The sequence below is a fragment of the Sardina pilchardus genome, chromosome 19 (genome assembly GCF_963854185.1).
Source record: "Sardina pilchardus chromosome 19, fSarPil1.1, whole genome shotgun sequence".
Taxonomy (NCBI): Eukaryota; Metazoa; Chordata; class Actinopteri; order Clupeiformes; family Clupeidae; genus Sardina; species Sardina pilchardus.
Genome location: NC_085012.1, coordinates 4,159,348 through 4,174,347, shown reverse-complemented (window position 1 = coordinate 4,174,347; position 15,000 = coordinate 4,159,348). Strand labels below are relative to the sequence as shown.

General features: G+C 48.6%; 1 protein-coding gene across 1 annotated transcript in view; it reads left to right on the top strand.

Moving 5' to 3' along the window:
• Positions 1 to 15,000, top strand: part of myo3a (myosin IIIA) — a 74,823-nt gene that overhangs the window by 1,987 nt on the left and 57,836 nt on the right. The window contains exons 2-3 of the mRNA XM_062521879.1: positions 906 to 1,040; positions 14,698 to 14,802. Of these exons, the coding sequence (XP_062377863.1) occupies positions 906 to 1,040; positions 14,698 to 14,802 (240 nt within the window). The remainder of the gene's footprint in view (positions 1 to 905; positions 1,041 to 14,697; positions 14,803 to 15,000) is intronic.

The window sequence follows — 15,000 nt, the reverse complement described above, 5'->3', positions numbered from 1 at the left end:
AGCTCTGTTTGTTTTTGTTACGGTTTATATGATAAGAAACTGCACGTGTGTACCAAGTTTCTCTTCTGTTTAAAGATGCCTAAATGGTTACTCATTGTCTAGTGCGTTACATGAAGTGTCCTACAGAATCTCATTAGGGAGATGTATGACTGAAGGCCTCCGTGTCAAGTACACAGACACTTACTGCCACTTGCCCACAGACACCAGCTGATGAAAGACTTGTGTCTGAAGGAAGCAAATTGTCTGGATTTGTGTTCCAGTAATCTCAAATCAGTGAACGCGTTCAACTTCTTAGTGTTGTGTGGCTCTGGCAAAACGTAAGGCATATTTGTATTGTGAGATTCAGACAGATCTGTGCAGTGCTGCAAGATCGAACGCACCTGCTGATTTGACACTACCGAGTCGCAAAGCCGGGCAATTTGCTTACTTCAGATACAGGTCTTGTTATAACGTCTCTGGATGCTTTCAAAGTGAACAATTCTTCGGTTTGTCTGTCGGGATCCTCACCACACTACCACATAAGTGTAATTATATTTTGAGCATTGTCAGTGCTATAAAATAGTGTTTATTTTTGCCACCTTAGCTTTCACTAAACACATTCAGAGTGATAATGCAAGAAATGTCCTTACTCAAAAGACCACCAATTACTGTAACATAATTTTGCTCTCAATTAAAAGTTTGAACTCCAAAAAAAGTTGACGACCATGAATAGACCCTATGGTTGTTTTTATACTTTTTTGTTGAGCACACAAGTTGGGTGTATGTCCTCCTTCCTCTCTTGTCTGATTTCCTTGTGCTCAGCAACAGCCTAGAATAAGTTAAACTTTGCTTGCCATCAACAAGTCTAGAGTCTGTCTGAACTAAGGAGAAACCCTTTCCTCTGCCTGTTGGCTTGCTGTTTGCAGGATATTGACGAGGAGATTGAAGCCGAGTACAACATCCTCAAGGCTCTCTCTGATCATGCCAACGTTGTCAAGTTCTTTGGGATGTTCTACAAGAAGGATGTCAAGAACGGAGACCAGCTCTGGCTTGCTCTGGAGGTAAGCAAACCTTTTTTGTTTGTTTGTTTTATTCTTTAGCCGTCTTGCTGGTTTCCTGGTTTTGACCTACTGCAATGTTAATTTAACACATCTGTCTACTGACATCTGTTTTAGATTTTGCAATAAGATATTTGCCCCAAATCGTTCAGCCCTACACTGGATGCAGGTTGCAGATACTTTGATATCTGATTGAATGAAATGAGGCAATTGGATTGAGGCTAAGTATCAATGTGCGTGACTAGCAAATAAGGTCGAATCAGTCTCTTTGCTGGTGCACACATACTGAGACTTTAACTCACTCCACACACCTATAATCCCTCTTTTAGTCTATTCGACCAGCCGGGTGTGTGTGTGTGTGTGTGTGTGTGTGTGTGTGTGTGCTTGCGTACCTGTGTGTGTATGTGTGTGTGTGTGTGTGTGTGTGTGTGTGTGTGTGTGTGTGTGTGTGTTATATAACTGTCTTAGCCACCACGGTGGGTCCACACCCCCTGTGCTGGAGATGAGGGAGCAGCAGGGGGATTGAACCCAGTAACTCGCTGCCTGCTGGGTGAGGCAAAATGCGGATTTGTTTGTCGGGGCTATCTCCATATCCCCTTCTAGACACACACCTCTGCGTGCTTGATAAGATCTGGCCCGTCAGTAGAGGACCAGTCCTGGGTCAGGTGTCATAGTGGCGTCTGCCAGCCTCTGTGGGGGCTGAGTGGTTTGGGTCGATTAGCTGGTGTTTGCAGGGATAGAATAATGAATGTTGTGTGACATTAAAAACTTCTAGCTTAGTAGGGCTTTAGCTAAGCTGTAAGCTTTCACATCGGTATCCCTCGATAGTCTTCTCATAGTGCAGTGGGCCGTTAGCTGCGCACAGTGTATCAGTCAACAGTGTAGACCAAACAGCCCTAGTTTGTTGAATGTTATTTAGAAAAGTAAATTCACTTTGATTTGTATTAGCTTGATTAGAATGAATGAGCCTCAGATATGTTTGGCCTTGTGATATGGGTATGAGTAATGTGTAATCAGCACTTGGGCTGCACTGTACTGTAGTTCATACAGATTAGTTCCTGTTTAGTAAATGGAAAGCACAAGTTGCTCCAACAGAGTCAATACAGTTCAATTCTATTTCTTCACACAACTTTTATTCCTCACATCAAATATAGCAAAAAGCAACGCTTGTGATTTTTTTATTATTATTTGCCTCTCTCAATCTCAACATTTCTTTTCCATCAACGACAAACCCAAAAAGCGCAGGACACACTTTGCATTTAAAGCGGTGGTATTTTTCCGTAAAGTTCAAGGGCAGCGCTCTTAGTCTTTCTTTCACACATGGTTAGAGACGACAGCGTTGCCCCAGAAGCACAGCCTCGTTCCTTCACTCGGCCCTGTGTGTGTGTGTGTGCGTGTGTGTGTGTGTGTGTGTGTGTGTGTGTGTGTGTGTGTGTGTGTGTGTGTGTGTGTGTGTCTGTGTGTGTGTGTGTGTGTGTGTGTGTGTGTGTGTGTGTGTGTGTGTGTGTGTGTGTGTGTGTGTGTGTGTGTGTGTGTGTGTGTGTGTGTGTGTGTGTGTGTGTGTGTGTGTTGGACGGCAGCGCTGCCTCAGAGCCACAGCCTCCGCCCTGGCCAGACCTCTGAAATGTCAGGTGCTTGACAGCAGCCCGCCGGAGGTCAGGCGGTGTCAGAGAAGTGTGTGTGTGTGTGTGTTGGGGGAAGAGTGGCGGTGTCAGAGAAGTGTGTGGGTGTGTGTGTTGGGGGAAGAGTGGCGGTGTCAGAGAAGTGTGTGGGTGTGTGTGTTGGGGGAAGAGTGGCGGTGTCAGAGAAGTGTGTGGGTGTGTGTGTTGGGGGAAGAGTGGCGGTGTCAGAGAAGTGTGTGGGTGTGTGTGTTGGGGGAAGAGTGGCGGTGTCAGAGAAGTGTGTGGGTGTGTGTGTTGGGGGAAGAGTGGCGGTGTCAGAGAAGTGTGTGGGTGTGTGTGTTGGGGGAAGAGTGGCGGTGTCAGAGAAGTGTGTGGGTGTGTGTGTTGGGGGAAGAGTGGCGGTGTCAGAGAAGTGTGTGGGTGTGTGTGTTGGGGGAAGAGTGGCGGTGTCAGAGAAGTGTGTGGGTGTGTGTGTTGGGGGAAGAGTGGCGGTGTCAGAGAAGTGTGTGGGTGTGTGTGTTGGGGGAAGAGTGGCGGTGTCAGAGAAGTGTGTGGGTGTGTGTGTTGGGGGAAGAGTGGCGGTGTCAGAGAAGTGTGTGGGTGTGTGTGTTGGGGGAAGAGTGGCGGTGTCAGAGAAGTGTGTGGGTGTGTGTGTTGGGGGAAGAGTGGCGGTGTCAGAGAAGTGTGTGGGTGTGTGTGTTGGGGGAAGAGTGGCGGTGTCAGAGAAGTGTGTGGGTGTGTGTGTTGGGGGAAGAGTGGCGGTGTCAGAGAAGTGTGTGGGTGTGTGTGTTGGGGGAAGAGTGGCGGTGTCAGAGAAGTGTGTGGGTGTGTGTGTTGGGGGAAGAGTGGCGGTGTCAGAGAAGTGTGTGGGTGTGTGTGTTGGGGGAAGAGTGGCGGTGTCAGAGAAGTGTGTGGGTGTGTGTGTTGGGGGAAGAGTGGCGGTGTCAGAGAAGTGTGTGGGTGTGTGTGTTGGGGGAAGAGTGGCGGTGTCAGAGAAGTGTGTGGGTGTGTGTGTTGGGGGAAGAGTGGCGGTGTCAGAGAAGTGTGTGGGTGTGTGTGTTGGGGGAAGAGTGGCGGTGTCAGAGAAGTGTGTGGGTGTGTGTGTTGGGGGAAGAGTGGCGGTGTCAGAGAAGTGTGTGGGTGTGTGTGTTGGGGGAAGAGTGGCGGTGTCAGAGAAGTGTGTGGGTGTGTGTGTTGGGGGAAGAGTGGCGGTGTCAGAGAAGTGTGTGGGTGTGTGTGTTGGGGGAAGAGTGGCGGTGTCAGAGAAGTGTGTGGGTGTGTGTGTTGGGGGAAGAGTGGCGGTGTCAGAGAAGTGTGTGGGTGTGTGTGTTGGGGGAAGAGTGGCGGTGTCAGAGAAGTGTGTGGGTGTGTGTGTTGGGGGAAGAGTGGCGGTGTCAGAGAAGTGTGTGGGTGTGTGTGTTGGGGAAGAGTGGCGGTGTCAGAGAAGTGTGTGGGTGTGTGTGTTGGGGGAAGAGTGGAGGTGTCAGAGAAGTGTGTGGGTGTGTGTGTTGGGGGAAGAGTGGCGGTGTCAGAGAAGTGTGTGGGTGTGTGTGTTGGGGGAAGAGTGGCGGTGTCAGAGAAGTGTGTGGGTGTGTGTGTTGGGGGAAGAGTGGCGGTGTCAGAGAAGTGTGTGGGTGTGTGTGTTGGGGGAAGAGTGGCGGTGTCAGAGAAGTGTGTGGGTGTGTGTGTTGGGGGAAGAGTGGCGGTGTCAGAGAAGTGTGTGGGTGTGTGTGTTGGGGGAAGAGTGGCGGTGTCAGAGAAGTGTGTGGGTGTGTGTGTTGGGGGAAGAGTGGCGGTGTCAGAGAAGTGTGTGTGTTGTGTGTGTTGGGGGAAGAGTGGCGGTGTCAGAGAAGTGTGTGTGTTGTGTGTGTTGGGGGAAGAGTGGCGGTGTCAGAGAAGTGTGTGTGTCGGGGGAAGAGTGGCGGTGTCAGAGGAGTGTGTGTGTTGGGGGAAGAGTGGCGGTGTCAGAGAAGTGTGTGTGTGCGTTGGGGGAAGAGTGGTGGAAACAGGTTTTCTTGGCTTGTTCTGTAGCGGCGACCTCTTAAATAAGTGAGGAACAGGCCGGGCGAAAGATCTGATTAAGGTGTAAACAGAACGGCCGTCCCTGTCACGGTTGCCCGTCACTGTCACGGGTGGGTCAGGACGAGATGGAGGGCAAGCCTGAGACTCAGGTGTCACCTGTGGTCGTTGATTATTTTCCATGCATCTCTTTGTGTGTGAGTGTGTGTGTGTAAGAGAGTCATGACAGCACAGGCGGTGGTGTTTTTACGTGTCTGTGTGGTCAGTGACACTAACGTGTGCAACACTGACCTGTGTGAGAGTGTAACTGAGAAGGCTTCCTCCTACTCCTGACTCAAACCCAGAGTGTTCTGAGCTGACTAGCACTAGCATGGGTGAGTTGGATTATGGGAAATGGAGTTCTTTTTGTGGTACTAGGGGACAAGGGAAAGGTTCTGTCTGTTCCATACGTGGCCTGGTTGTTGGTCAGCATCAGTAAGCTATTGTTAGGTGAGTCCAAAGGCACATTCAAATTCTCAAACATACAGTAGGCGAATGTTAGCAGACAGTTTTATGTTTTCGTTAACGTTTGATACATAAGTTTGATGAAGGCAAATCATTGGAATACAATGTAAACACCAAATCTTTCAAATGTAGCTGTTTAAAGAAAACACGTTCAGCACGAACGTTGGCCACTGTTTGAATTTGAACGCACCCCAGGTTTCTCTTGGTCAGGCGGAAGAGGTCGTGGGTCAGTGTTTTGGGAGAACTGTTCTCACTGTTGGATGCACAGTGGATGCATGCAATGAAGACTGTATTTTATTACATTACATTTGGCTGACGCTATTTTTTTATTCATAGCGTATATGTTTATGCCATAAATGAGTCAGAACACTCTCCAGATCCCCTCTCTGTTCTCAGGGCCCACACTAACCCCCGGTGTGAAGGCACTCTCTCTCTCCCTCTCGCTCTCTCTAAGTGATTTCCATGAGTGTGTGGGAGAGCTCACACAGCCGAGTCTTTATGCACGACACGTTCCCCTCGCTGTTTCTTATTTGTGTTTGCAAAACTCTCCTACCCACACACACGCACACACACACACACACACACACACATACACACACACACACACACACACACACACACACACACACACACACACACACACACACACACACACACACACACACACACACACACACACACACACACACACACAGACTCATGCATCCACCCCGCCGCTCCCCATGCAAAAGTCCCCACTCAGCGATCCAAATGCGGAGCTAATCCCTGAGCTGGAGGAGCAGCAGCCTCTGCCATAAACACCATCTCCTCTCCACCACCACCACCTCCTCCACCCCTCCACCACAACCACCTCCCCAGTAGCCTCTGCCATAAACACCACCACCCCTCCTACTCTACCTCCACCTCCTCCACCTCCACCACACCACCACTCCACCTCCCCAGCAGTCTCTGCCATAAACACCACCACCCTTCCACCCCCCCCCCCCCCCCACCAGCACCACCAGCACCACCAGCACCACCACCAGCACCCCAGCGCCTCTGCCATACACACCACCTCCACCACCACCACCACCACCACCTCCACCACCACCACTCCTCCTCTCCAGCAGTCTCTGCCATACACACCAACTTCACCACCACCTCCACCACCACCTCCACCACCACCTCCTCCACCGCCACCACCAGCACCACCTTTCCAGCAGTCTCTGCCATACACACCACCTTCACCACCACCACCACCACCACCTCCACCTCCACCACCACCACTCCTCCTCTCCAGCAGTCTCTGCCATACACACCACCTTCACCACCACCACCACCACCACCACCACCTCCACCACCACCACCACCACCACCTCCACCACCACCACCACTCCTCCTCCCCAGCGCCGCTGCCACCTCAGGGCTTTTCAGGGAACAGTTTACGTTCGTGGAGAGTGCCAAGGGGTGGTGGTGTGTGTGTGTGTGTGTGTGTGTGTGTGTGTGTGTGTGTGTGTGTGTGTGTGTGGTGGGTGTAGAAGGACAGAGGGAGAGAGGAAGATTGCCATGGTTACTGTTCATCATTCTCTGAACTGTAATTTGGAGTTCCTTTCTTCTTCCTCCTCTTTGTGTTCTATATACTTGATTTTTCAAAAAGAAGGAAGATCAGAAGAAGGCGTCCTGCTAGGCGCTCGACCTCTGATTACCAAGAGGACTCGCGCAAATTGTGCCCACACACCCACGCAAGCATGCGCGCACACACACACACACACACACACACACACACACACACACACACACACACACACACCTCATCAGGTCCAGGCTGCCCCCTCTCCCCTCCTTTTGTGCTGCTGTGTCTAATGACGGGTCTGTGAGGAGGGAGGGCTGCAGGGAAGAGGCTTTCATCTGTCTCCTCCTCAGCACTCTGGCCTTTTAGTGGCTCTCTTGTCTCCGCGTCCGTACCGTCCGTACCTCCCGTCCTCAACTAGAGGCCATGAAAGAGCCCAATTACGGCTCACAAGCGACAGCTCCTGCTTTAGCTAGAAGGGCCAGCTCCACTTTGGGCCCCCACTTTGGGCCCCACTTTAAGTGGGTTCACAGGAAGTGGGTTTCAGTCTAATTCTTGTGCATCTAACAAATGAGCATGCTGGTCCCGCTCCAGCTCAAGCTTGTGTATTTTTCTAGAGTAACTTTTTTTTTATTGCGCTATTGGTCTATTATAAAAACTAATGGCTTTTTTGTCTGCATGCATGCCTCATTAGTTGTGGTAATTAATTTGGCAGCATATCATAGATACTGTTTTTAAAGGCTATGCTTTTCTGCCTTCTTAGGGGTGAAAAATGTTGTGTGTTTGTTTTTACGGGGTTTTTTGCAGCAAGCTTTTGCTAATTTTTCATCTGCTAAGAGGAAAACTTGGCTAGTATATGGGGAACACGAGTACACAGTTACATTATGTGTGTCATGGGCATACCATTAGTCAGCTTTAGCTGTATGCTGATAAAATGTTTATGTCAAGTTTTATGATCTTAATTATGCATTAAATGTTAGCATAATATTGCCTTAAAAAGTGGTCTGAGAGACTGAATGGATTGTACTGTATTTTCTGCATGTTCTATGTGCAGTTGTAAAGTCAGATCAGAGATCTTTATTATATTGAAGATGTGTTGTGTGTGTGTGTCCAGCCACGTGTCCCCTTTGGTTAGGTCCATTCATTCAATAGAACTGTGAGGCCATGTATTATTGAGCTGGCTGTATGAAATATCACCTCTTGATTGCGCTATGACCTGACACCTTCATTCAGCAGAGGCTGCTTTTGTTTTTAGTGTTTGAGCAATGAGCCGCTGAAATCACTCCCCTCAATCTATTGCATCAGGTCACAGTTTTGCTTTGTCAACTCCGACAATGGACTCGGCAGATTAATTGGGATTGTGTGCCACTTTGTGCAAATCAATTCCCTGTTTACCGACCGGTCTGCATCGCACGCCAAAGGGGATCAAATCAGCCCCACACAGGGGAACTTCTGAAAACCTGCTCTGTTTTTATTTTATTTTATTTTATTTTTTTTATGTATATTTTTTGGGCTTTTTATGACTTTAATGATAGATACAGTGGAGAATCGACAGGAAGTGAATGGAATAGAGAGTAGGGGTGGGATCCGGAAAGGGGCGGGAATCGAATCCGGGTCGCCGGCGTACGGTGCAGGTGCCCCAGCCAGTTGCGCCACTGCTGGGGCCATAGTTGAGCTATTCTTAATTCTTAATTCAATTATTGATTTGTTAATTATCTACAAGAACTGTATATGAAGTAATAAAAGGTTGTACTGCAATATTCTTCATTTTGGGTTTCAATAAGCCGGGCATCTAGATCTTTAGTTCTTGAATTTCCCCCTTGGGGATCAATAAAGTATCTATCTATCTATCTATCTAGTGATATCACATTGTAGATATAGCTACTATTAGACTAGACTCTCAGACGTTGAGCGTTGTCTGACCCTGTCTGCTGTAGCTCATGTTTGTTGGCATGTGTCTCCTGCACTCGCATGTCTTTTGTGTGCTTCTGAGGCCGGGCCGTCTCAGTTGTGCGATCATTAATTGACAATGAGGTTTAAAATGCCATTGTTTGTCGAGGCTTTTCATTAAATGTCTGAGGAAATCCGACCCCTCCCCACACCATCGGGGTGTAAATGATAAGGTCACCCAGACAAAGGGAGCTGCTCTCTCTAAGGAGCCTGTGTAACACACAACCAGACAGGCACAGACTCTCTCTCTCTCTCACACACACACACACATGCAAACAAACACATACACACGAACACCATCAGATATTGGTACACGTGTTGTCACTCAAAGGCAGCAGCACGCACACACACACACACAAACAGACACACACACACACACACACACACAAACACACAAACACATACACACGAACACCATCAGATGTTGGTACACGTGTTGTCACTCAAAGGCAGCAGCACGCACAAACACAACTTGCAAAAGACCGCACAAACACAAACACAAACACTGAATAAGATGAACAAGATTTGGGCAGAGAGCACAGTATCAACTACAAAAGCCAAGTAATATCCATCCTCCTCCATAGACCTCCGCCCCATGTTACCCAAACCAAAGACAGCACAGAGCGGATGGAGAATGCATCCATTTTGTTTTTGGTACCACTCAGTGACAGCACGCACCTGTACTGCACCTGTCCAATAAACTATGCAAATGTATGTGTGTCATAAAAAAAGAGCGCAGGCGTCAGAGAGCAAGCCAGAGAAGGTTGCTGGAGCATCTCTGACGAAGTGGCCCTTTATCTCTGGGTCTCTGTGATCTGATGCGCTTTGATCTTCAGGACTCGGGACTTCTGGGCAGAGGAACACCATGTTCACAGCCAATTAGAATCATCAGTGCAAAGGAGCATTCAGTTTCTCCGGAAGTGGGCGCCCTCTCGGAGGTAATTTGGGAGCTGACCTTGATGTCGGTGTCAGTGAGCGATCTTATTGGCGTTTGGTCGCCTCCTTTTTGAAGCTGTGGCTCACAGAAGCCTCGCTGAAGGCTTGTCGTCGCAGATGGATCCCAGCAGTAGTCCTGCGAGTCGTGACTGCGGACGACTGAGTGATTCTCCTGCTAGCAAATGGAGCTTTGAGAGCCCGTGAGGCAAACGCTGTGAAAGGGGGGGGGGGGGGGGGAGTGGGTTGGGGGGGGGAGTGGGTGGGAGAAAGAGGGAGAAAGTGAGGGAGGGGGATGAAGAGAAAGAAACTGATAAAGGAAAAGAAGATTGAAAGAGAGAGAGAGAGAGAGAGAAACATACAGTACATGGACTGATAGATTATGAGGGGGGAGAGGGAATGAAAGAGAGAGGGAGAAAATAGCAGCAGTGTAAAGCATTAGTGTTGAGTCTCCTCTGACTGTACTGTATGGATGGAATTATGTTGATGCCACGTCGTGGGCTGACATTAACTGCACGCCACGTCTCCCAGAGCTAATCGGGGCTGATGAGCGTGAATGTCTGGAAATAAGCCCATCGCAGCCCACCAGAGGGAGAGGAAGTGAGGGGGGACTGCCATTTGTGTGTGCGTATACTGTAGCACACGTGCACAGCAGGCACAGAGGAACATACACATGCTTTGCCGGCATGTGAGCAGGAACAGTATAAGTCCAACGAGCACATTTGAATTGGTTAGTCACTGTGATCAACTCCGAATATATAATATAACAATATAACAATATAACAAGGGGCATGTTCTCCTGCTCTCTCAGCACTTTTTTTAGACCCTGTGTTAGTGGACACTAACACACACACACACACACACACACACACACACACACACACACACACACACACACACACACAAAACAAACAGACATGCATACACATACACTCTCAAAGTCCTATTTCCTGCCTCGTGATGCTTCAGCTGGAGTTGAGCTACAGCAGAGAAGTAGAGACAAACCCAAACCGCCTCCGATGATGTCAGAAGCCTCGCTGAAATTGCCACCAAATCTCTGGCTGGCACCGGCTGAAGCACTGCGCCAAAGCATCGGGCATCGGGAGAGCGGGCAGAGACAGCTGGGGCTCACGCCTGGCACTCGCGCATCACTGACGAGCACGCTGCAGAGATGGACCTGCTGCCAAGGTTCACGCGCCACAGAGATACACACACACACACACACACACACACACACACACACACACACACATATACACACTTGTGCGCACACACACGCAAACACACATGCACACACACACACACACACTCTCACACACACACACACACACACACACACACACACACACACACACACACAGTGCACCGGTCAGGCTCACTTCCCCCTGCTGACCACTAGCAGGCTGGCCTGCAGTAAGGATCAGTGTGAGAGAAGTTCAGCGTGAGTTCAGCTTACTGTAGCAGCAGCACTCCTGTAGAGCTGAGGGAGTTACACTTACTGTATACGACACTAATAATCAGTTATACAGCACTAATAAACGCAGTCAATAAACGCAGTCAAATTCACATTTATTTATTTTTGATGCAGTACAGCAGTGTCAGTGTTCAGGGATGATAATGGAGATGGGTGAGGGGGGGGGGGGAGTGTGTGTGCTTTGGTGAGGGTGATAAGTGTGTGTGCTTTGGTGAGGGTGATGAGTGTGTGTGCTTTGGTGAGGGTGATGAGTGTGTGTGCTTTGGTGAGGGTGATGAGTGTGTGTGCTGTGGTGAGGGTGATGAGTGTGTGCTTTGGTGAGGGTGATGAGTGTGTGTGCTTTGGTGAGGGTGATAAGTGTGTGTTTTGCCATGACGGCACCACATTTGCAGGCGCTGGCCCACGTGTCCAGCAGCACTTGAGCACACTGGCCTGGCTTTCATTAATGCTGCTGATGTCTGATGCTCTCCTCCTCTGTGTTTAAGAGCCTTGAGTCTGACTGTGACTGATGCTGAGCTACCTGGGCCGTCACTCTCTCTGAGTCCTCTCTCTCTCTCTCTTTCTCTTTCTTTCTTTCTTTTCTGGCTCTCTCTCTCTTTCTCTCTTTCTCTCTTTCTCTCTGTCTGTCTCCTTCTCTCTCTCCCTCACTCGTTTTTCTCCTCCTGTCAGCACCGTGACTTAATGATGACAGCTGATCTGGAGAGTGATGTGAGCGGTGCCGGCAAATGCCACCTCATTCTTCCTCAAATTCATGGGCTGGGTTTCTGAACTAGAATTCATGGGCTGTGTTCCTGAACTAGAATTCATGGGCTGTGTTCCTGGACTAGAATTCATGGGCTGGGTTCCTGGGCTCGAATTCATGGGCTGTGTTCCTAGAATCAGAATCAGAATCAGAATCAGAATTCAGCTTTATTGGCCAGGTTTGCGTAAGCAAACAGGGAATTCACCTGGGTTAACTTTGTACACTCAAGTACAACAGTCAACAATAACATAAAAGGAATAAAAAATAAAAATACAGAATTCATGGGCTGGGTTCTTGTACTCTAATGCGTGGGCTGAGTTTCTGGACTAGAATGCTTGAGCTGGGTTCTAGAATGTGTGGGCTGGGTTCTAGAATGCGTGGGCTGGGTTCTAGAATGCGTGGGCACTGGGCTGGGTTCTAGAATGCGTGGGCTGGGGCCCTTTTGACCTGGGGCCTGGACCAGAGGGACACATTTGCAGATCTATCACTCTGCATGACCGTTTTGTACAGTATGTGTGTGTGTCTCTCTGTGTGTGTGTGTGTGTGAGCATATGTGTTTGTTTCTCTGGTCAGGTTGTAGCTTGTTTGTCTGCTGTGTGCTCCTCTGCAGTTGGCAGTGAGTACTGGCACATTTAGTGTGACACACTGATGAAGCCTGTCACACTGATCCTCTCCCCCCAGATGTGTTTATGCTATTACGCCAAATCTTCCTCTAAACCTCCAGCTTGCTCACTCCTCACTTAGTGCACGCAGTCGTTATATAAGACTAATTAAACGCAATCGTTATATAAGACTAATTAAACGCCGATGAGGTGAATTATCTTTCATTGGCATACCGTATTAATACCAGATCGCAAAGAAAAGAAATTAGAAAACCAAATTACCCAAACACCTTCAAACTCCGACTCCCCTTCAGGAGAGCGAGGAAGCGTCCCGGTCGTGTGCTAGCGAAGCTCTCTGTGAGGGTGCCGTGTCAGCTGTAAGTGGAACAGGCAATTTGCTGCTCCCCGTGGTTAGCTCAATTAACGTCTGTAAACGGCCCAGACAGGGGCAATGCGGGGGGGAGGCAGAAACAACTCTTACAGTGGCACACACACGACCCTCTAGGCAGAATACTAATCAACTCCCAGGAGTGGGGGCCGGGCGTCTTTGCGAATACTTGACAAGGGAAGCCCACCCCTACCCCTACCCCTACCCCTCAACTCACGTTTATGTTCTCAATGCTATGCTACCTTAATTTCCCAAATCACCTTGTACTACACCATGTTAGGTTTAATGAACACTTTGTCAAGGATGGCTGATGAGATTTTGTTTTTGTGTATGTGTGTTTTTTTTTAATGTTGTGTTTACTTTTTGTATTCTTTGGCAAAATGCATTGTGCAATTTGTTTGGGAAGATCTCGACAGGAGACCAATTGTCAAAGTGCTACATCTGCCAGTCTCCATTATACTATGTGCTCTCTCTCAGACATCTCTGACTCCTCCACAGTTCTCCACCACAGGGTAGCGCACAACTAAGCAAATGGAGAGGTTCCCCCTAAAACACTCAAGACTCAGTAATGTCCACAATTACTCACTGTGTTAGTGTTCCCTTCGTGTTTGATACTGAAGGGAACATGCAGGCATATGTCAAGTGCAGAAATACCAAACTATTTATTCACAAAATGTGAATGTGATTCCTTTTCGGCATAGCTATGTGTTTGTGAAAAGACAAATTCATTCGCCATTTTATTACTCTCTCAGTGAAAGAAATGGGATGGGGGAAAAATTTGTTTACACTGAAAGTAGCACTTTCTTTGAACTCCCAGATCGTACCTTTGGTCTTTCTGCTGCTCATTGCGCAGTTTCGTCTGCAGTTCAGTTCGTCTTCTTTGTGGGGTCAGATTGATTCAGACACAAAATAAGGGGGTGTAGTTGTTACCAAGGCAACACGCAAGACAATTTAGTGTAATTTGGAGAGGGCTTTGCAGAGGACAAAAGAGGCACGCTTCACCTCAGAAAGATGCTCTCCACCCTGCAGCCATGATGAGAGGGACAAACACACTGCCCCCTTTGCTGCAGAAGCACACACAGCAATCAGCACATACACAGACATACTGTACACTGCCTTCATCATACATTCCTTACACCATCTGTGTGTTTGTGTGTATGTTGTTGTTGTTGTTGTTGTCGATGATGATGATGTTGTTTGTGATGGTGCTGGTGGAGAACTTTAGTTTATAACAGGGTGGTCTAAATAGAGTCCTATAGAGTCCGAATAAGGAAATGAAACTTAGATAGGAGAGCATATCCATCCGTCTTGTCAGCTAATCCTGAGATTTACAGAAATAGCACCAAGGGATGTTTTTTTATTGGGGGTTAGAGACTTGCACATCATTAATTATGTCAGAGTTTAAGTCACATCAAAGCTGAGCAAATCCGTCTTATGAGAATTTTAATTTTCCCCTGGGGGATGTTTTTGTGTGTGTGTGTGTGTGTGTGTAACCCCACCGATGATGACTGTGTGAAAAGATAAGGTTTTCCACATCCAGGGATTGAATCGAATGCGGGGACATCCATCGCTGCATCTGCGTGGCTCTGAAGAATCCCTTTGAGTCATCATTTTGAAACAAAAGACGTTTCCCCTGACTCAACAATAGGGGAGCTTCAGTCAAGATCTGCAGGGAGGAAAAAAAATGGCTGCCTGCTACTAGTGCCTTTTGTCTCAGATTGTCTGTGTGAATTTGCCAGATGTATCTTGGCATGAGGAGCCCCCCCACCCTCTCTCTCTCTCTCTCTCTCTCTCCACCGCTCCACCCCCACCCCCACCCCCAACACCACCCCCTCGCTCCTGTTCCTATTCATCGTGCCTCTTTTGTCTCCCTCCAGCTCTGCAATGGCGGCTCCGTGACCGATTTGGCCAAAGGCCTGCTCAAGCGTGGTGACCGGATGGAGGAGGCCATAATTGCCTACATCATCCACGAGGCCCTAATGGTGAGCTGTTATGGGTTTACCTCCCTCCTAAAGAGGCGCTGTATTATTGAGTGAGGCCAAGCCTTTAATGACCCTTTTAAACAGACTCTTTTCACTCTTGTTATACACACACACACACACACACACTCACTCTCACACACAGTCACACACACACTCTCTCTCTCTCACACACACACACTCTGTCTCTCACACACACAC